Below are 21,479 nucleotides of genomic sequence, written 5' to 3'. Positions count from 1 at the left end.
ACGAGTGGAGGGGAGGATGGGCGGGGGGGGGGACGTTTTGCAGGGTGAAATTGGGCTCGTGCTACATACCACCACTGTATACCGGTCCCCCACTCTCGGCCTTCTTCTTTGCCGTGGTTTCATGAATCGCCGGCTGTAACAACCTTCTTCCCCCCGTACACACTCCGTTGATGCTGCTGCTGCTGCTGAACGATCGTTCCACCGTTCGTTGGCCTCCTCTCTGTGCCCTCCAGTATCTTGAAGGGGTTGGCATAGCGACGAGGGGGAGAGAGAGAGGATGCGATGGAGCAGCCACAGCAGGCTTGCCAAAGGGGCCAAGGAATGGCTCGTGCGCACACGTCAAATAACCGAGCGAGCGATTCGACTCGCATGGCTGCTGCGGCGGCGGCGACGGCTGCTGCTCCGTGCGTGCGTCTTCCGCGAAACAACACCTTGGCACAAGAGAGAGGGAGAGAGAGAGCGAGAAAGCGAAATATACGGCTAGGTAGGATGAATATGTGGCCAAAGGCTCCGGAGCTAGGTTCTCCCTTTCCTTTCAGCTACTACTGCCGTTACTGGTTGCTATCTTATCCTATCTTCTGGGTTCGAGGTCTGGTGCCAGTTGTGTAGAGTTTCTCCAACTCCAATAGCTTGGATGCTGAAAAAAGGGGATTTAGCTTCACAAGGCTTCTTACGAATGAAGCATCAACCTGTATGTGACGGGTGAAGCAGCGACCTCGCGAGGTGTCCGCCACCGCTAGGACCTAAGGCCAGTGGCAATTGGCCAGATCGGATATCCTCTCGTAATAATTAAATTAAACTACATATTTTGATGGTTGCTATGGGCATTCTAAGCAACCTGTGACGTATTCCCACGATCCCGATGCCATTACATGGATATATTCATGACCTGCTGATTTAAATACAGAATAAACAATCCTTGCAAACGAAATGTCGAAAATGACGTTACCTGAGTAGCTACAGTTACGCTTGCTTAAGGAGAAAAAAGTAGCACAAAAGCTTAAAATTTCAACGCACTTTTCAGCCAGCAGACATCAGGCAACAGGTGTAAGCCCCATACACGCGGCATGTGAAATGTATATCTGCACTGTGACTCGGACGCACGTTAACCGTCGCTTGTCCACAAACATCATGGTACAGGGACTTCAGGTGGTTGGAAAAAGAAGTGGAAGCGACTTTGGAATGGGATGAAAAGTGTTGGGTTCGGTTAGTGATGGGGCTGGGCATTGGGATGAAGGATGGAAGGTGAGTGTATTTTCAGGTTGAGGAAAAAAAATAGGGAAAACACCAAACAAAAGGGAGAGAAACGCGGAAAGATGACGGGCTCCGGGGCGATCGAGCACGAGCGAAAAATGTTGTTTTGCTTGGTGAAGCGTGGTGGAAGCTCCTCTTATGTGGTTGTGTTGTCCTGGCCGTCTGGCTGCGATCGTGCCTGCTAAATCGCGTTGGTCGGGAATAAGGGGTTCAGGTGCTAGACGACGTGCTTTGCGAAAGGTTTCTTCATTCCAGCCGGTCGTGTCTATCATATTCAGACAGGCAGAAGGGAGGGTGAGCAGTTGATTTGTGACGATTGCGTCGCAATGCGATGGCACAGCAGCCACCTAGCGAGCATCACAAATGTACTTTCAACCATTCGCTTCGGCATCCTCACATGCACTTGTATACGATGTTTATAAAATCAAAGCTTTATTTTCTATGCGATATGGTTCGAGTATCATCATAAAACGCTATAAGTTACACCAGATTCTTAAGAATGTATTATCATGATTAGCTAAATTTGCTGAATATTGCATACTGCATTCTCTTTGAACCAACCGTCCATAGTGCGGTGAACATTGGGCTGCTACATCAATGCTGCCTGATGCCATCAATGCTGTTGTGCCGCTTTCTGTGACAGAGAGAAAGAGGGAGCACCCAAAGACCCTGAAAAGGGTCCAGCCAACAAAAAAAGCAAGGAAAACTACACAGCAATCGTAGCAACGGCGAGAAACGGGAAACATTTGCCATCTGTCGTACTCATCACACCATCTCCTCCTAGTTGGGTGTTTGGCGTGTGCCACGAGATGCGTATTGAAATAAAAACCCCTAGAATGTTGATGGTTGGTGGCGGTGGTGACTGGGCACGTGAGCCCAAACATCACGCGAGGGAGCGAGGGCGAGGCTCTGTTCTAGCGATGCTTCAACCAGCAGGATGAGAGATAGAGGACCAGACCGGGAGAATGCGTATATAAGCGGGTACGGGAATATGGAAAGAAAAAAAAAAAGAGAGAGAGAGAGAGAGAGAGAACAAACGGGAGAAACATTAAGCAGCACTAAAATCGTCTTTCTAGGTTTATGGTGTGTGGAGGGTGTGATGGTGTGTTGGTGGCCGGAAATGCCAGAAAAAAAATTTTGAAGCTTCTCCTGTATTTTTTCCGATGTTGCTTCGCTTCCCAAATCCCCTATCCGTGTTGATTGCTGCATGGCCGCCTGGCACACACAAGAGGGAAAAAAATCTTCAATGGATCCAGCCATCTTTACGAAAGGGCTGAAGTGTGTTAATTTTGTGTTTGTGGCTCGGATTTAAAAACGCTCATCAAACGGATGCATATTTGAATGAACGGTGACACACGCACCAGTGGGAGTTTTGTTGATGGTTTCGTTTAGGAATTCTTCTGAAAGTGTGCTTCATCTGCAATCATCCCGCAGCCACTAATAAACGTTAAGCACAGCGTGTAAGCCTAATATGAGCAATAGAAAGCTAGCACCATGCCGTGTAGCGCATTAGTAGCAGGTGTTTGTGTAGAGAAGGCATGATTGAGATTCGTCATTCGTTACAGACCCTTACTGGATTTCTATTGGTAACTGCTTATTCTCCTGCCATATGGCTCCAAAAGTGTGATTTGCGAAGCCATTCACCATTCATCTCGTCGCTTCTCGGCATCACGTCTCGGTATCCTTGTTAGCCTTCAAAGCCATTACGCAGTATTGGGTAAAAGCAATCGCAACTGATTTTACACTTTTTAGAAATGATTCTCATACAGAATTGACATATTTATCAAAGCAATAACTGTGGTAATGCTTTTGGTTAACAAGTTAACAACAGTTTAATAACTAACGAAGTGTGATGGAAATAATTCGATGACTACTAGAGAAAAAATAAAATCTATTAGGTCCTAGCACACGGAGCGTAAACTCTAGCGTAAACAAAAAAAATAATGCCAACACGTTTATTTTTAACCCTTACACGCTGTCAATGTCAAAGATTTGACAGCGTGTAAGGGTTAAAAATAAACGTTTTGGCATTAATTTGTAAATTTACGCGTAAATTTACGCTTCGTGTAGCACGGGCCATTGACGAAAAAATGTATCAGGAGATATAATAAGAAGACATCAAATATGCTGGATTTCTATTTTACCTTTCTGATCAAAAATAGTCATAGTAGTTTATTCGAACCTGCCACAACACGAACAGCCACAAAAGTTGAATTCAACAAAAACTATAACTAGTGGATGAGAATTTTTAGATAACGCATTGACCAGGAGACGTGTAGACCAAGCGCACAGGGGGGTCGTTCGACTTCTTCAACCGGACGTCTGAAGCTAGCGAGAATAGGTGCATTGCTATTGATAAGATACTGGTAGTCACTCCCGGATAGGACGGCATATCTGATAATACGCTAAAACGGGGCTCAGTAATTCCATTCTCCTCCCTCACCCCACCCTTTCTCTGCTGTCTTCAGTCTGCGCCACGATACGCGGTAACGGTGGCATCCCAACGCTGTACACAGCGGGGCAGGTCGTGAATTGTGGTGCTTTTGTTGCGTAGGAATCATGAAAACGTGTTTACGTGGGTGTGCTCCGTGGTGTACACGTTTGTGTGCCTGTGTCTCGGGTGTGTAATGACTGTGACACACGCGCCAGCGCGCGCGCGCGCCTTCGCTTCTGTGGCTGCTCATGCTACAGGGCAAAAGGCAGCGTGGGCTAGGAGAGTGGCGGGTTGAGGCAAATTGTGGTTGGTGTGTTGGTGGTGTGTTAAGGGCTAGTTTATGCGGAGTGTGTAGGCTGTGGTTGAATGAAAAGCCCGTGGCGCAGGGCATCGGACTTGGAAATCGGAACTGTATGCGTCTCTGCTAGATGCCAGCACGGCCATCGCCCAATGCGTAAAACTCCGTCCAGACGAGCAACAAAGTTATCGCGATAACTTTTGCTCAATTTGAGCAAAAGTTATCGCGATAACTTTCTCGCCCTACTGTTTACATACGATTTGACAGCTCCTAAGGGGGTTTTCACTCGTTCTCGCTTGCTCGCTGTCTACACGTGCATTCCAGTTATCGCGATAACTTCTCGCCGGATTTGTATGGGATGACGTTTAATTTAGAAGTTCTCGTCGAGAAATTCTCCAACATTCGTCATCGTCTGGACGGAGTTTAAAACTCCGTCCAGACGAGCAACAAAGTTATCGCGATAACTTTTGCTCAATTTGAGCAAAAGTTATCGCGATAACTTTCTCGCCCTACTGTTTACATACGATTTGACAGCTCCTAAGGGGGTTTTCACTCGTTCTCGCTTGCTCGCTGTCTACACGTGCATTCCAGTTATCGCGATAACTTCTCGCCGGATTTGTATGGGATGACGTTTAATTTAGAAGTTCTCGTCGAGAAATTCTCCAACATTCGTCATCGTCTGGACGGAGTTTAAAACTCCGTCCAGACGATGACGAATGTTGGAGAATTTCTCGACGAGAACTTCGCAAACAAACGTCATCCCATACAAATCCGTCGAGAAGTTATCGCGATAACTGGAATGCACGTGTAGACAGCGAGCAAGCGAGAACGAGTGAAAACCCCCTTAGGAGCTGTCAAATCGTATGTAAACAGTAGGGCGAGAAAGTTATCGCGATAACTTTTGCTCAAATTGAGCAAAAGTTATCGCGATAACTTTGTTGCTCGTCTGGACGGAGTTTAAGACATGGCCCCGAATGCGTAACCGCATCTAAACAACATCCACGATGGTGGTGTACGCAGACAGTAGACAGAGGCAGAGACATGAAGACGAGCCCTCCCTCCACGCCCCCTCTTGATCGCTAGAGGAGTTTCCCTGCTAGTGTTCGATGCACGAACCTTCGGTAGTGGTTGGGGTGGCCGAGGGAGGCTGTTGTTGATGTGTTCATTACCTTTGCTCCCCCTCCCCTCCCCCTGACCAACGCTCTTCCATTCTGTGCATGCTACCTTTACGAGGGACGCGTGCTCGTTTTATTGTCTTTCTCGCCACTTTCACCCCACCGCCCGTGTCCCTTTGGCTGTACACTTTACTAGCCACCACCCCTTGCTCGCTTAGTTTGTTCGTCTCCTTCTTTCCTTTCTTCCTCCTCCTCTGTCATGTGTTTGTTGGGGCAACTGAGCGGCGGTTGACGTTGCGTGCTGCGTTCCGCTTGGGCTGATCATAGCAGTCTCTGCAAACGCGGTTGCCTATGCTCACATGAAAGTGCAATAGAATGTTGTTGGGGAGGAAAAGGCAAATTACGATTCGTAGTAACCATAGCACACAGCTTACGATGACCGATTCTCGAAACGATTTTAAAAGAAAGCAGCGTCAACTGCGTCACAAAAGGGCAGGTATAGTGGTCCCTCATAAAGTGACGACAACAAACTAATGAAAGCCGCGAATTGATTTCGAAGATGTTCTCTAATGCATCGCTTCTTGCAGGGATGGATAACAAACGTAATTGAATTTGACGACGTCTGTTGAGGTACTCGAAAACGCGAACGGTTCATAAGTTTTCTATCGCTAATGGCTCACAAAATCTGACACTGCCCCGCCATGCCGGGGGGGCCCGTACAAAACGCGCTCCGTATGTGTGTGCGGCGTAGAGATGGCGATGGAAGAAATCGGTCGCAGAGTCAGCAGCGGCAGTGGCGTAAAGCCCGGCATCCACATTCATGCAGGTCGTCATGCACGAAGCTCATCCCACGTCCGCCGTTGCTCAACTAACGTTAGGATCAATCCAAGCTCAAAGCCTACTTCAATTTCAAGGCGCATTCAATTTGAGAGTTATAAACTACACCTGAAACTTTTTACTTTCTAAACCTCGCAGCACTCCTTGTAGAGTTGAATAAACTCTTTCTAAAAATATTTTTCACTCTCTTTCCGGGATTTGTAATCAATTTTGTAGTAGTCAAAGTAAGTTTGTGTTTCATTTCGACCTGGCTGAAGTTTGGCAACACTTTGGCAGTGTTGCTTGCCAAATTAAACCGAGGGGCGTGGCCTATCGCCTTCATGCAAGCATAAATTTTCGGTCGAGCTCGAAAATCTCGGATCCGTCCAGATCCTAGCCACTCACTTTCCGTTTTCGCCTCCGACATGGATTCCAGCTCCGTGCATGACGACGTGCATGAATGTGGATACCGGGCTTAACCGGCGGGCGCCGTTTCTGCGTGGCGCGTACCTATCTCCAGCACGCGAGCGACGAACGTTGAAGTGCCGTGTTAGCTTTGAATGCATAATGTGTGGTGTGGCGCGCGCGGCGACTTTCCTCCACCCTCATCCGCTCCGTCCACCCCATGCCACCCGTACTACCCTCTCGCAAACAAGAAATGTTCACAGAGGGGCACGTGCGCAGCGAGCGAGGCGTTTAGGCACGAGCCCGGTATGCGTGCGTCGAAGGACGGTAGGGGGTAGGAGGAGCAGGAGTTGGAGAGGGTGGCGGCTGCAGAGAAAAGGCCGGCGAGCGGCGAAGAAGTGTGGAAATGACAGAGAAAGGGAGTGAGTGGAAAAATGGGATGGATGTGGAAGAGTCAGAAGAGTGAGACGGAAGGGCAACTTTGCGGCGACCACGAATGGCAATGTTCCTGCCGCCGCTGCTGCTGTTGCTGTTGCTGTTGCTCTTGAAAGCGATCCGATGGAAAGCGTCGTCTTCACGCGGGGGCAATCCGGTGGCAATTCGGGTTGTAGCAGTGCCCGCTCGTGCCCTCTCTTTCTAGCTACCCCTTTTCGGATCGGTCGAGAGCTCGCTTCCACACCTCACCCAGCCCCTCACCGTCGTACTTTCCCTCCTGCGCGTTGCCGGGCTTGCGAGATCCGTGTGTGGCGCGCGTGTGTCGCCTAAACGAGATCTCTTTCCGCTCACAACCGCAATCATAATTCCTTTGCACTGGCCGCAGCAATAATAGCAAGAGCAGCAGCGGCGCGCGGCATCGGAGACGGGCGATGATGATGATGATGATGCTAGGGAGAGGAGCAGCGGTAGGGGGAAGAGAAGGTTGATGATGGTGTCTGTAATGATTCTTCACCGTGCGAGCAGATGCTCGCTACCACCAGCTGTATCTCGTTGGGTCCTGCGCGTTTCCTTTCACGCCCGCCGCCGCCTTCGTCTCCTGCCAAGCTTCTTGTCTGTGTTTCGTCTCTGTGTGTAGCGCGCACCTCCTGCCGTTGGTGGGTTTGCTGCCTAGAGATATCACGGATGGTTCATCCGGGTGCACATAACATTTATTCGACCTCACGCATTTGCATTTGTCAACTTCCGATTGATCAATGTACCGGGCGGAACTGTGCATTCAGAATTTTTGGGAATTCTTTTTGAAATTCCCAAAAATCTTAAACTCGAAGAAAATCCCCCTTTCCTTTATTACTTTATATATGTCCTCAAAGTTATGAGCACGCTTTTAATTTGAAACGCATAAAGTTTACATTTTTCCGTTTTTAATTTACAGTTACATTTTTAATATCAATAATAGAAAATTAATACTAAAAAGGCGTTCTGCAATACTCAGATCTACTTAAACACAAAGTGTTATATTTTATTAAATTTCTATTCAGTGTCACAGTTGGCTTCGGTTGTAATGTTCTAGTCTTGCTTATTTCTAGCTAAGATCTTTAGCTTGAAAAGTCATATAGGTTACTTTGATCGTTTTTAGTGTATCAGCTATAGACCATTTTGTTCTCGGGAATGAGAATATTATTTATCATTTCATTTGTTTCCGTATCAACTTTGGTTGTATCTTTACGAAAATATAAAAAGTTAAATGCAAAAGGTTATTTTTATTGATTAATACATGACAGATAGATTTTTTTATGTTTTTAACTGAGCACAATGTTCATGGGCTTCATCAAAATAATGCACTTAGAGATACTTTAGCACATAAGTACAAGATGGTGTGATTGCTACAGTCATTCGTCTTAAAATGGGCGTGTATGTAAAGTTTAAACATACGGAAGTTATTCCGGCAGTGAAGTAATCTACTTCAATTTCAATTCCATTCCTCTGATTAAAGTTCAAATTCTGCTCCCAAATGGAGCACATTTTTGGACTACATTATGCTTAATCAAGCACATTTTATAGACTGCAACCGACGGGAGCGCTGTGGTTAATAGTTCGAGGACCGTCTTAATACCAATCGTCTCGGCAATGCGCGTAGGAGGAGATGATTATATGATTGGAGATTCCCTCAATTTCTATCCCATGCCTACCGTGTTGTGCCCTTTCTCCGGAGTAAAACAGTGCCGCGCGCATACGTCGGCGGGTCCACCGGAACGATCAAGTGGCTGCCTCCCACGATCGATCAACAAGCTCGATGGGTCGTCGTCATTGTCGTCGTCTTTGGTCGAGTTGCAACGGTGAGCAGCGAGCGGTAATCAACCACATGCCTTGTTGTTTGCTGCGGCCATCTGCTGCCCGCGATCACCGGAAGAATATCTCCCACGGAGTTTCTGGTGCTGTTTTGAAGGCAATAAAACGCATTAGCGACGGAAGACAGTCGCGTTGTGTTCGCGGCCTCTCCCGGTCAACTTCTTTAACTCCTCTTGGTCATTCCCGCCCAGTTGGTGAATGTGGATTTAAATGATTCCAATCCTCACCGACACCTTACACTACTCCTCCCACCCACTGCGGCGGTGGCGACGGCATTGCTGCCTACAACGTCTGAGAATGCTAATCATCATGATCGTTTAAGATATCTGGGTGCGGGTGTTCGGGCAAAGGGAGTCGTAAAACCTTTATTCAAACTCTCGTTTCATTTGGGACACTTCCAACAAACAGCAAACGTCCAAGCCAAAGTTTTGTTTTCCTGTAAACTTTTCCAAAAAAAAAAAAACTGGCTAGATTCGTAATATCTCGTCAAAATGATCAACTTTATCAGTCGACAGTTACAAAGCTACGGTTGAAATCGTCACTGTAACAAGCTTCTTCTGTACTAGTTTTTGTATCAAAGTGTGTCTTCACGGTTAGTTAATTCTGTGGTATACGTAGTGACTAGTAAAGTAGATGAATTTTATTATTCAGCTTTCGCCGTCCAATTCATTACCGGGTTGCAAATGTAAATCCAACGAGCGGAAACTGGAGACAGAGATACAATGTGTGTACCATTGCTATCCGATGAGTTTTAGTCCATGAAGAAACTACGTGATCCACAAAGATCAGTTTCGCTGTTGCTAGTAGTAGCAGCAACAAAGCAAGCTACAGTGCAGTCTCAAGTAACTGATCGTCTTGGTTTTTGTCCTCATCACAAGTTTCTCGCTACCTTTCGCAAGAGTGGCGCCCGGTTTTGGGTATAATGCCGTAATGATATCGCTACATTTACTAAACAATTGACCGAGCACAGTGTGTACACGGCCACCGGCACACCGTGTTCCTATGCCACTCGCTATGGGATAAAGGTACGCGAGAGAAGCAGTGCGGATCCCATGCGGATCTGATTGAATTGTTACTTCCATTAACTTTCTCCACCATCCACGGTCCTAATGCGCTCGTAAGGTGTACACGGGGCTTGGCTTTTCTTTTCGATATTTGTAGCACACCGACTTGCGCTGCTAGCACCATTATGCGCGGGTCATTGTTTACGGTATTTTTTTTTAAGGATCCGCATGGTATCTATCTATTTCTTTCGATTTCAAAATAGAGAAACAATAGTCAGCTTAAAGTTTTCTACTCTGGGACAAAGAACTGGAAGAAGGTACGTGGTGGTGAATATGTTACGATTCGAGAACAATATGAATCGTAAAAGGGTGGAAGGGTAGCTCTCATCAAAGCATAACGATGGAGGATCGGCATTTTCCGCATGAAGGCGGAAAAACAATTCCAGTCAGCAGTCAGTGGTGCGATGTGCGTGTAGATTTAAAATGATATTAGAGTTTTTTTTTTAATTTTTTTACTCCGGCTGAATGTAGCTGCCGTGTTTGGATGTATTGTACTAAACTTGTACTAAACGATATACTATGAACTAAATCAAAGGCACGGGAAGATAGTGAATATGTGACTGTCGTAGGAATATGGTTGCAATAAGATAATTAAATTAATGATATGATAATTGAAATCTTCCAAGAAGTGAACCATTTTTGCATTTTTTTTTCTCCGCAGATGGCAAGTTCATCCTGGAATTGGCGCGAGCGAGGGAAGGTGAAAAAACTAGCTGGATATCGGTACCAAGGAAAACTTTCTGGCCACCGACCGTGTCCTCCACCAGTGCCAACTTTCACAAGCACGAAAGTTCCACCTCACTGAGTTGTAAGTTGGTCTTTCCTTGTCAACACATTTGTGTTTGTTAAATCATGGGCCACCGCTGTCTCATCCGCTATTAGCCCATCTGTCCTCAATTGTTCATTGTATTATTTCTTCTTTCGGTTTTGCAGTTTCTGACGATAACAGCTCCGTCCAGTCCTCGCCATGGCAACGGGATCACTGTTGGAAGCAAGCGAACCCACGGGCAAACATCTCAAAGGAACTATCATTGTACTACTTCCGACCGGCGAATGTACGCTTTCGGTTGAAAAATGGTACACGGGCACGGTTGCGTGTGAAACGACGCCGACCGTACGAGACCAGCTTCCCGCAGGAAGTGAAACAGAACGAGGCCGGGTTGCCGATCTTACCGTTCGAGCTCACGACGCGACGGCAATGCATTGTGAATGGCGGACTCGTACAAGATGCTGTTGATGCTGCTACTGCCGCTGCAGTTGAGCCACGGAACCGGACGGAAGTGTCTGCTGCGTCGGCAAATGGTGTCGATGGGAGTAACGAGGATGCCAAGAAGAGCGAACAGGCAATGGATTTAAAATTGAATGGAGAAACAGCAGATGATGATCCGATGGATACGACGGAGGACCGTAGATCACCAGTGGCAACAAGCGGGAACGATGATGAAGGGCAACAGAACAAGCCGAAGCCGAATAAATCGGAGGAGCACGGTTTGGGTAAAACCAACGGTGTCCATCACCATCCAGTAACGAACGGTTTCGGCATCCATCCTAGCACCTCCCATCCGACATCGATGCGAGGACGTCTAAAGCGAAGAGGCGGTAATGATTTAAAGACGATCTTGCACACACTTACCGAACAGCAACATAGAATAGCTGCTGCTATGAACGCCTCGAACAGTGAGACACGTGTTGCTGGTGGTCCCTTTCGATTAGGATCTGTGCTCAGTGTGGGCAGCAGCAGTCTTCGGAATGTATTAGGGAGTGCTTCTTCGTCATCACACCCACAGCATGTATCCCCTCGCAAGCGGATTTTGCGTGAGCTGGAGAAAGTATCCATCGATGATGGCAGTACGATGAAGCGGTCGCGTCCAAAATCGTCCGCTACCAGTGGCAACGGATCGTCATCTTCGTCCTCCTCTTCATCTGCAGTTACTGCAACAGTGGCTCCGGTTATTGTAACAGCAACCACTGCTACACTGGCAGCTAATGGGAGTGTAAGCATGGGTAGTGGAGCCGGATCTGGGCACCATCGAACGAATGGTTACAGCCATGATTCCCACGTCAGTAGCAACGGTACCGGCGGTAGCATAGTCAACGGAACCGCTGGGAAGCATTTAACGAATGGAAATACGACATCGGCCGCTACAGTCCCAACTCCGCCGCCCGTTTCCCGCCCATTCAGCAGCTACAGCATAACGTCCCTGCTCGGCCACAGCGACAGCACAAATTCTTCCAGTGAGGCGACCTCTCATCGGAAACCATCCGATTACGGTTCTGCCAGCTCGTCGATATCATTATCCGCTGCATCTACGGTTGCATCGGTAACATCAACAGCTAGTCATTACCACCATGCTCATCAGCACTACCCTCCTCTTCACCATCATCCGCATCATCATCAGGTGACCGGTTCGTCGTCTTCGTCGACGTCCTCGTCGCATGCAACACCCTCAACGGAACATGCGATAGGATCTCCGCAAGTGCATCACTATAGTCGGCAGCAGCATCAGAACTCGTCTCGCAGCCAAGGCGGCAGGAAACGATCATCTCCGAGTTATGGTGGTGGTGGTGGTGGCAACTCCACATCTCCCGCTGGTTCGGCGGAAAGTACCGGAGGAATGGATTATGGAACGATGATTCGTTCTCCCGATCTTAGTCCCAGTCCTGAGCTACATCATTCCGGAATTTCGCAAAATCATCCACAACATCCACACCATCTTCACCATACTCCCATATCGGGAGCCGCCGCCGCTGCCATCGGCCCTAGTGGTGGCTTCACGCGTTATCGACAGCATCCGTACGGAGGCAGCCCGAACAGCTACTCGTCCGCTCCATCTCGTTTCTCTCCGTCACCGACCATAACGAACGATTCGACGACACCACCTTATCCGGGCTCGTCCTCGCGTAGCTCGTACCGTGCCGCATTTCTAGCGGCCAGTAGCAGCTCTCCACCGAGTAATGTCTCTCCGCAGCACTACTCGCGAACTTCTCCATTAAACTTTGGTCGTACCGGATCCTCTTCGCCACCCCCAGCTCGTCGGAACGATCAACATTCAACCTTGTCACCACGTGCCTCACCGGGTGACAGTTGCAATGGCAGTAACGGCGCTGCCAGCAGCGCTTCCACACCTACCATGGCAATGGCATCCCTCACAACAAACTCTTCACCAACGCAGATGATACGTACGGTGCCAAAAAAGTCGGCTGCCCTGCGGCATCCGTTCACTGTCGGTGGTAGCCACTCACCATCATCTTCTCCTTCATCGCACCCCCGTGACCAACGCTCCAACTCGAGCGCTTCCAGTTCTTCTTCGAAGAAAGAACAGCTTCATCATGACGATAGCCGGGGAGGTGGAGTAACAGGTGCTGCGCCAATGACGACGACGACGGCAACGGATGCAATCGACGTAGGATCGACTTCCTCTTCCTCTTCCTCTACTACCTCTGCTCGACGCCAGAGTAGTCCGAGCGGTGGAGTTGCGATTAGAGGAAATAACGGGGGTCCAACGATGCTTGCCTCGCCGACACCTCATCATCCTGTTGCTCCGAGTTCTTTCTACTCGCTCTACCCGTCCCACCAATTTGCTGCCTCGTTGCTTAGTGCTCAGCAAACAGCAAACCTCGGTGGCCCGGCTGCAGCGGCAGCAGCAGCGGCTGCCGCGGCCGCCGCTTCTGTACCATTCCTGCCCGCATCCGCAGCGGCCTACTATCAGCACGCCTATGCCGCCACCGTTGCTGCCGCTTATCGTAATCCACTGTGGATGCACTATCCTGGATTGGCGGCCGTCGCACCTCAAGGACCTCCACTATCAGTACCATCTCATCCTCATCAACCGCCTCCGCCACCACCTCCACCGCCACCACCAACACAACCAACAGCGTACCACGATACTAGTAAAGAGCAACAACGGCTGCTCCATTCCACTTACCCAGTATCGGCAGCCCTTAATTACAGTGTTACCGCTTTAACATCCTCCTCGAACACCGTTACGCGCGCTAGCGCTCCGCTGATCGTCAATGGCGGTGGTAGTAGTACCGTGCCTGGTTCGGGCTGGCCCGAACGGGTATCGACTGAGGGTGGCGATGGTACCGCTTATCATTCTCATCCACATCACCATCACCCACTTCCTCTTGATCATTCCATGGCTGTCACTACAAGTGCTGCCGGTACTATGTCGTCTGCTACCAGTGGCCCCTTTAAGGAAGAACCCGCCAACGGTGAGTGCGTGCAAGTGGGATACCGGCCATGTAAGATACGAGACTTTACATTCACATATAACATTAGCTTCTTTATTATGGTGTTTCTTGATTTTTGTTGCAACAAATCTGTTTGATGTGATGTTTTTTACTTTTTGTGAATGCAGTTGATAGTGTTTCCATTTCATTCATCAGGTTCATTTTCCAATCAGTGCTTATCGCTGGTTAAGAATCCGCATGTACCTTCTAAAACGAAGATGGAATCACATGAGGGGTTTCGATTGTTACGGTGATTAAAGTGATATTAGAAAGTATAGAATTATTGAATTTCATCCTCATTGAATAGTGTTATACAAGAGCTTAAATTATTAAGCTTCCATAAAAAAAAATCGGCGGGCTCTTTTTTGTTTTTCTTGTTGTAGTTGGGCATGATAATTTGGATTTCGATAATTTGGCTAGAAAATACATATTTATATACTAATGAGCTGTTTATCTTTGCAGATGTACCTCTAAATTTGTCTAAACACTAAGAGCATTAAGATGATATGAAGACAAACAACGGATTGCGTATCAAACAAGAAATGCATCTCCTGTGGATTTGATCAACTGCATCCGAGGCATCAAATGTGAAGCACATAATGAACAACGAGTGAGTGTAGAGAGTATAATTTAAAAAAACAAAAACAAACAACAGGTGCGTGAAGAGAGGCAGTGGAAGATAAGCGCATTAATGGTTACGTGATACAGTGTGCTACGTGATCAAATTTAGCCGCAATGGTGGTTGCTTGGGATAGGATTAAATAGTTTGACGGAACAGGGAACATGTGTCTGACGATGAACTGTGGAGGGAACACAGAAGTGAAACTATTTTTGCTAAGTAACATTTGCTGGCGAAATGATGGATGTTTGACGCATGTGTCTGTGTGTGTGTGCGTGTGCGTGTGTTTTACACTGGAACTAAAAGAAGAATGACCTATGTGGAGAGGAAACCTGTTGTATTATATATTCCTATACATGCTATACCGGCAGACTATTTTTGCTACTTTAACCGATATCTCGGTCCGATCCGATTGGTATCAAACAGGGCAGATGTGGACATGAACTACTCATACTAAAGCCAAGCCATTGAATATAAAAGAAAGTCCATCATCAGTAAACAGAGAGTGTTCCAGAGAGATCCATCCGGGATATGTCCCCAACGGCGCCTTTCCATATCCATCCCAGTTTCATTCTCCCATCCACAACCTCACGGTTTCGGAGGTCGGCTTCGTCATTCGGATCGAATCGGTCCAAAGGCTTCGTTGTGCATTCGAAGCTTTGAAATCGATAATGTGGAATGGGTGGTCCAAGTTTACACTACCAACTTTTGGATAAAACAATTGCACGCTGAGCGCGATCTCCCGCCCCTAATCGCTTTGACTAGATGTCATCAGATGCACCAATAATGTGCGTGCGTTTGTGTGTGTTTGCATGTGTGCGTCGTATGTTTGTAATTGTGTGCATACCCGATGTTACGGCAACACGTTTTTCGTGTTTTGTGATTCATGTAGTGTTTCGGCCACGTGAAAATTGTAGCACGTGTTCTTAGCACGCTGATTATTATGCACAGAAGCGTCGCAAGGGAGCAAACAATTTACAAGAAATGAACATAATATTCCAACAATATATCAGACTGAAAAAAGGAAAGATGATTGTAGATTGTACTGTATAAAGTTAAGATAAAGGGAATCTCATATAACGGAACAACACGAAACCCCGATTTGTGTTCCACGGAATGAAAACAAAGGAAAATGCAAAACGAGAGCGGATCATCGAGCAGCTGCGCATAGAGCCGCTCGATTGACAGACTGAAACACATTACTCGTAGATTTTACGATGGATCGAACAAGTCACGTTATTTACACCGAGTAGAGGTAACATACTGGCGTTACCTCCTTATATGAAACCTATCTAGGAGCTAAGAAAATCCGTATTAAAAAAAAACGGGCAGGGCAATCCAAATTCGTTTTATCGCGGGAAGCTCAGTTTGAGCACCGAAGAGAATTGCTTGATGACAAAGATAGAGAAAATATTTTTCGCTATTTTTATACACCTTGAGGAACGAGAAACACGCTGCTGGAGAAATCTATCAAAAATTAATGCAAGCAGAGAGTAGGAATATAATTTTAAAGGCGTCCAAATCTCCATAGATGTGCTACTAGAAATATGTTTTTTCAAACAGAGGGTGAATATATACAGAAAATTGCGCTTCAGGGCGTCGTTGTGCAGAAGGGGTGTATCAAAATTTTAAACAAATTTTTTCACGCGAAAATTACTGAAACGAATGAAAAACCTGGAACCACAAAAGTAACAAAACAAACCGTGTGCCTTGTAAATCGAAATGGAAAACCAACTTAACTAACAAAACGAAGACATACAAACAGAGTGGAACAATTGATACAAAATAACAATCCAATTAACAACAACATGCCAAGAAGCCGCGCAAGACGCATTGATGCCTGACCGGGTTGAGGATGTATTAATATTTAATCAAAGCGATCATGATATTATTGGGAGCAGGCGAGCTGGCAGGAAAGAAACAAAAAGGCAAAGATGAAACGAACGGCGGGAGCGCACAATTTTGTACTACTACCTCTCTTGTACCGATCAAACATTATGAAGCAAGAATAGAAATGTCACAAGAATTTGAAAAACGACATCCCAGTAACTCGAGGTTTAAAGGCTGCCACATATAGGATGCGGCAGCTGCGGATTCCTTTTGGCTAGTCAAACACGGGATCTAATGGCGGGACAGTTCAGACGTGCTGCTGATGCGGTAATTGCGGCGATTCTGGACAAAATCATAGATTGATCGCAGTTGCCGTAACTAACGCATCCCATGTGGGGCAGCCCCCAGAGATTCATGTCATACTTGGTTGAAATTATCGTACTGAAATACTTTCCGTAACCTTTGATTGATATTTTGCGCAATGCCTTGACTGATGTCGTATATTGGATACAAACATGGCATTCCATTTTGATGCTCTTTTTTACTCTATTGGCATAAAAAGCTTTTTTCACCTTCTAACTAAACTCACTAGCATATATATTTGAATGGCAAGTTCTATCAGTCATGAAAATAATATGCTAGCGAATTTAAGTTTTTAGGTGCCATTGGCATTTTGTGGATACAATTTTTTCCATTGAAATTCGTGTATATTCCGCATCATGAAATTTTCACAAGGGTTTGTGGCATGTGGCAGTAGCATGTGCCGATTTTGCAGCTGTTTTTCATCATGTTGATACAAACGACAACATCATTAAATTGCTTGCCTGGTTTTCTTATCGCTCTTATCGTGCGTATAGAAATTGAGTCAACCAATTTAGTACAGCAACTCAAGCGAACTCTGTCAAGGATACGTATCCGTATCCCGAACATTGATCATTGAATGACTCTATCGATTAGCTTATCTAGTATTGAATGCGATAATTCCTTCGTCAAGTGGACAACTATTGTACTGAGCCTAATTTGGGGAGGGCGTATGGTTGCTTCGTTGTAACAGATACGATTCTCAAGACTTAATCATTTTAATTTAATTAACTTCTTTTATTAACAACAGTCTTTTTAATTTCATCGTTGCCTTTTTTTTACTCGAGTGCCAAACATTCAAACTCTACAATTGATCTCGCTATGATTGTCGATTTCGGCCCATTACCTGGTTTGTTTTTAATCAGCACCAAAGGCACACCAAGTCTAGTGGCGTGCCCTCAACTACGATGATTTCCAGCTCAATTGTCATTAATCACTTTAGATTTAATCATCAGCAAAACAAGAATGTGAAAAGCAGATGTGGAACTTCTTGCACTAAAGATTTCATTTCATCGCATGTTTATGAAAAATAGATTGTGTGCTTAGCAAATTTGTAACGGATCTGGAGGCAAATATGCGTCCATTAAGGCAACGACACATTCCATAACATTCGTTTTGCGGTTTTCCTTCAATCTCGAAATGATGAGACCACATATACAAATTCCAGTTTGTCGCTGCCTCCATGGAAAATATCGATTTCATTTTTGCAATTGGATTGAGATTGTGGTACTACTAATAATACGACATAAGAAAACAATTGAAAAGAGGTTTTTGGTGTGCCCAATTGATAGGCTTTGTACCGATCAGGCACATTTAAGATCAAATACACATGAGGAAGCAGCGTACACACGTTTTGTTAATTTATCTTATTTATTTAGATTATTAGATGGGTAGAGGTGTTAATCAAAAACGCAACAAATGGTAAAAACAAATGGATAGTAAAAGACAAAACTAAGACAAAAGTAACAACGAAACGAACCAATAATGAAGCGAACAATACAAGAACGATGGCGTGGCCATAAGAACTCAAGGTTTCGAGATATTTTTGTATATCCTTGCTAAACAGCAAATCAGCTTTCGTATAGGCGAAAACGTGTAATATATATATATACTCTGTCTGGACTGACATCCTTTCTTTTTAGCCTTCGAAGGAAAGGGAGCGGCCACCTTGTGGTCTGTGTCCAAAACGGTGCAAAAGCAAAGCTTAATGTATGTAAGAGAGAGAGAAGCAACCAAGAAACTGACGAAGCAACCGATCTTGGTCATGAAAATCAACAAAACAGAAAACTAAAAGATTTCCTTTTTTGTATAAAGCTATTATGTGTATATGTATATATATGCATATATACATTGATATATACACGTATATATAACACTAAAAAATATATATACATATATATTGTGGATAGAATTAGATATACTCGCTTCTTATATATTGTCGTAAATAAAGTTATCATAAATATTATTATTGAATCCTATTCAGTATGTTGGAAGAGAATTATACAAACAATGTCTAAAACATATAAATGATGCGTTGTATATTTCTCTTAAAACGTACACCAACAAGATAGTATATAGGTCAGATGATGGAGAAGGGTGGAACAGATATGCTTGAAAACGATGAAATGTGGCAAGAGAAAGCTTAAAATACCATATACAAACATATTTTTCGACTTTTAATATAATCCCACTTATTAGCAGCGTGCAGAAGTGGTGAAAGGTTTTTAAACTTAATAACCAATTTTCAAAATAGTCGCAGATGGATTTGCGTCCACATCGTGGGGAAAATGGTAGGATTTAAATTTTACAAATGATTGGACGATTGTAATACAATAAGCTAAAACATACTAAACGGTTCTTGCTGAACGGATGTAAAAGGGGTCAATGATGACGATATTAGAGTGTTTGTGGTTACATTGTGGATAAACGAAACAGCAGAATGCGTTGAATGCACTAGGTACTAGGACCAAGTATTCACAACTAATATCGTCAGTTCCGTCGATCTCATCGCTTTTCATCGAATGCTTTCCTGCTTCACGTGTTTTCTCCAGCCATTTTAGCCTGCAAAAGTGCAAGAGCCGTGTATTTTGCTTCTTGCTTTATATTTTTGGAAACAAACAAGATTTATTCCGACATACAGTTTGCTCTTCTCCAATAATGATAGTAACAATAGCTCTGATTACAAATGCACACGGCTCAGTGAGTTCAACACCGCGCCAGGCCGCGCATATTCAGATCCGCGATGTTCGTACTGGTATGACTGATTGAAGCGCTTAAAGACATTTGGGAAAAACCAAGATTTCATAAGATTTGTTTATAAATAGTAGTATGTTTTTTGCGCTAAGGTTTCTCGATGTTGCTGTTTTAATTTTTGTCTACTGAGCAAGATACGCTTCCTCTCGCACAAGCAAAAATGACTCAAGAGTGCAACCTTGACGGCTGAAATGAAATGATGTCTTGTCGTACGGAAGCGGGAATCTATAAAGGTGTGGCAAGATTAGTTTTTATTTTTAAAAACACCATGTAACTAAGTAGCTGTACAGTATTTTGGGGCCTAATTTCAAAACCTTATTATGTCCTTATGCATAAATTGACTACAAATGACTATAAATAAAGAAGAAATCATGTGAAATGGTACTGAAATGTGTTTTCTAGTGGAATATGACCGGTAGTGGTTAGCGAAGGCGGCCCCAGGCGTCAAATTTATTTTTGTTCATTTTCGAGATCATTATCGCCTAAGAAAATCACCCAGGCGATCGCTTTTTTGCAAGGTTTGTTCGATGGCAATCTGTGCAAGCCAGGAGCAGGAGTGGACCTTTCGGGACAGGAAAATGTGTTGGATCCATCGCTGGACGGTCGCTATCACCTTCGCCTTCCTACTGGCCAGTCTACCGCTTGTCTCGACGGTGAACGACCGTCCGTATAGGTTCGAGCTGCGAGGATCCGTCACCTTATCGTCCACGTCGAAGTACGGTTTGACTTACTTTTCGTAAAAATCGATCGGTCGGATCGGCCCGATCGTTAGATACTTCTTCGACTTGTCGTAGCACTCCTATGGAACTTTTCCGGCGGTATCATGGGATACCGAACGCAAACTAGCCGTTCAATCAATCAGTACCTTGCTCTTAATGACCGAGTTCATACGAGCTGTAGCTCTCCGGGAAGACTTCGGCATTGGCCCGTGCTTGTTGATCAGATTAACCAGCATATCCCACTGGCCACCATCGCAGGTCGGATCGGACAAGAGAAAAGAGACCAACAGCCACAAAGAGCCACAGCACCTCCTCCTTAGCAACAAGTGCAGCACCTCAGGGAGCAGCTCAGCTTCATGAGACCAATGTACGGAAATTCTTCGAACAAGAGTTGGTTTTCTTGCCCGTGTGGCCTTGCTGTTCACCGAAATACCTTCAGCTGGGCGCCTTCACCTTCAGTACTGGGACGTTTTCTCAAAGTCAGCCGCCGGCACTAGCCTAAACTACCAGAGCTGGTTGAGTTCCTTTCGTCTGGGAACTTCAGGAAGCAATTAACAGCAAGAGCGGCCGGCGCTATTCGAGTGGGTGTAGATAGGGAGGAACGGCGTACTGGGCGACGAAGAAAATCGGCCGAGTTATAGACGTTTAAGTAGTTAGTTAGTGTAGTGTAGTTAGTTTCTAGTGAGGTAGGTAGGTAGTTAGTTAGTGAGGTAGTTTTAAGGAAATTATCAGTGTAAGGTTTACGAAAACTGCCTAAAAGCAAGGACGAAGTTAGGAAAATGAACAGCTAGGCTATTGACCGCTTTGTATTGAGCCGCCACAACTTTGCTAGAGGAACCAGAGTGACCAAAATTCGCGCCTCGCTACCTCCTGCCAAATGACCTGCGGAAGGCTGAACGTTCTCAAAATCCACTGGCAGGCGCCAGTGCAGGCGCGTACTTTGGGTTTTCCTGCAAAGGTGCTGGTGGTGACTTGTAAGAGTGGTTAGTAGGTTAGTTAGTTAGTTGGAAAGCCTCTGTTCTGTTCGAAGTGTTGAGGTTTAGGCTGAAAGGTTCAGCTGAAAGAGTAGGTAAGAGACGCAACGCAAATTAACACGTGTTAAGTAACACGACTGAGACGAGCACTAGTTTCTTAAGCTAGGCGGCGTCCATGATAGTTCGTAGGTTGCGCCTGTAAGTTGTTCTTTTTTGTGGAAACACCCAATAAACTAGTCTAGTGTCGTCGTAACGGCGAAGAAGTTCCAAGTTTCAGTCGTTTCAGCCGTGAAGTCATTTTCTGCTTCCGCCCGAACG

The 21,479-nt window shown here is 45.6% G+C and overlaps 1 protein-coding gene across 4 annotated transcripts in view; it reads left to right on the top strand.

Annotated features, from left to right (window-relative positions):
* LOC125949238 (protein hairless) overlaps window positions 1-19,852 on the top strand; it is a 30,897-nt gene extending 11,045 nt beyond the window's left edge. For 3 of the 4 annotated variants that reach the window (XM_049676069.1, XM_049676066.1, XM_049676068.1), the window contains exons 4-6: window positions 10,334-10,480; window positions 10,606-13,917; window positions 14,368-19,852. In XM_049676069.1, the coding sequence (XP_049532026.1) occupies window positions 10,334-10,480; window positions 10,606-13,917; window positions 14,368-14,396 (3,488 nt within the window). In that variant the 3' untranslated portion in view covers window positions 14,397-19,852. The remainder of the gene's footprint in view (window positions 1-10,333; window positions 10,481-10,605; window positions 13,918-14,367) is intronic. The other variant, XM_049676070.1, reaches the window with a different exon arrangement.
* The last annotated feature ends 1,627 nt before the right edge of the window (window positions 19,853-21,479 follow it).

The sequence above is a fragment of the Anopheles darlingi genome, chromosome 2 (assembly GCF_943734745.1).
Source record: "Anopheles darlingi chromosome 2, idAnoDarlMG_H_01, whole genome shotgun sequence".
NCBI classification, from domain to species: Eukaryota; Metazoa; Arthropoda; class Insecta; order Diptera; family Culicidae; genus Anopheles; species Anopheles darlingi.
This window is presented reverse-complemented; position numbering and strand designations above follow the sequence as displayed.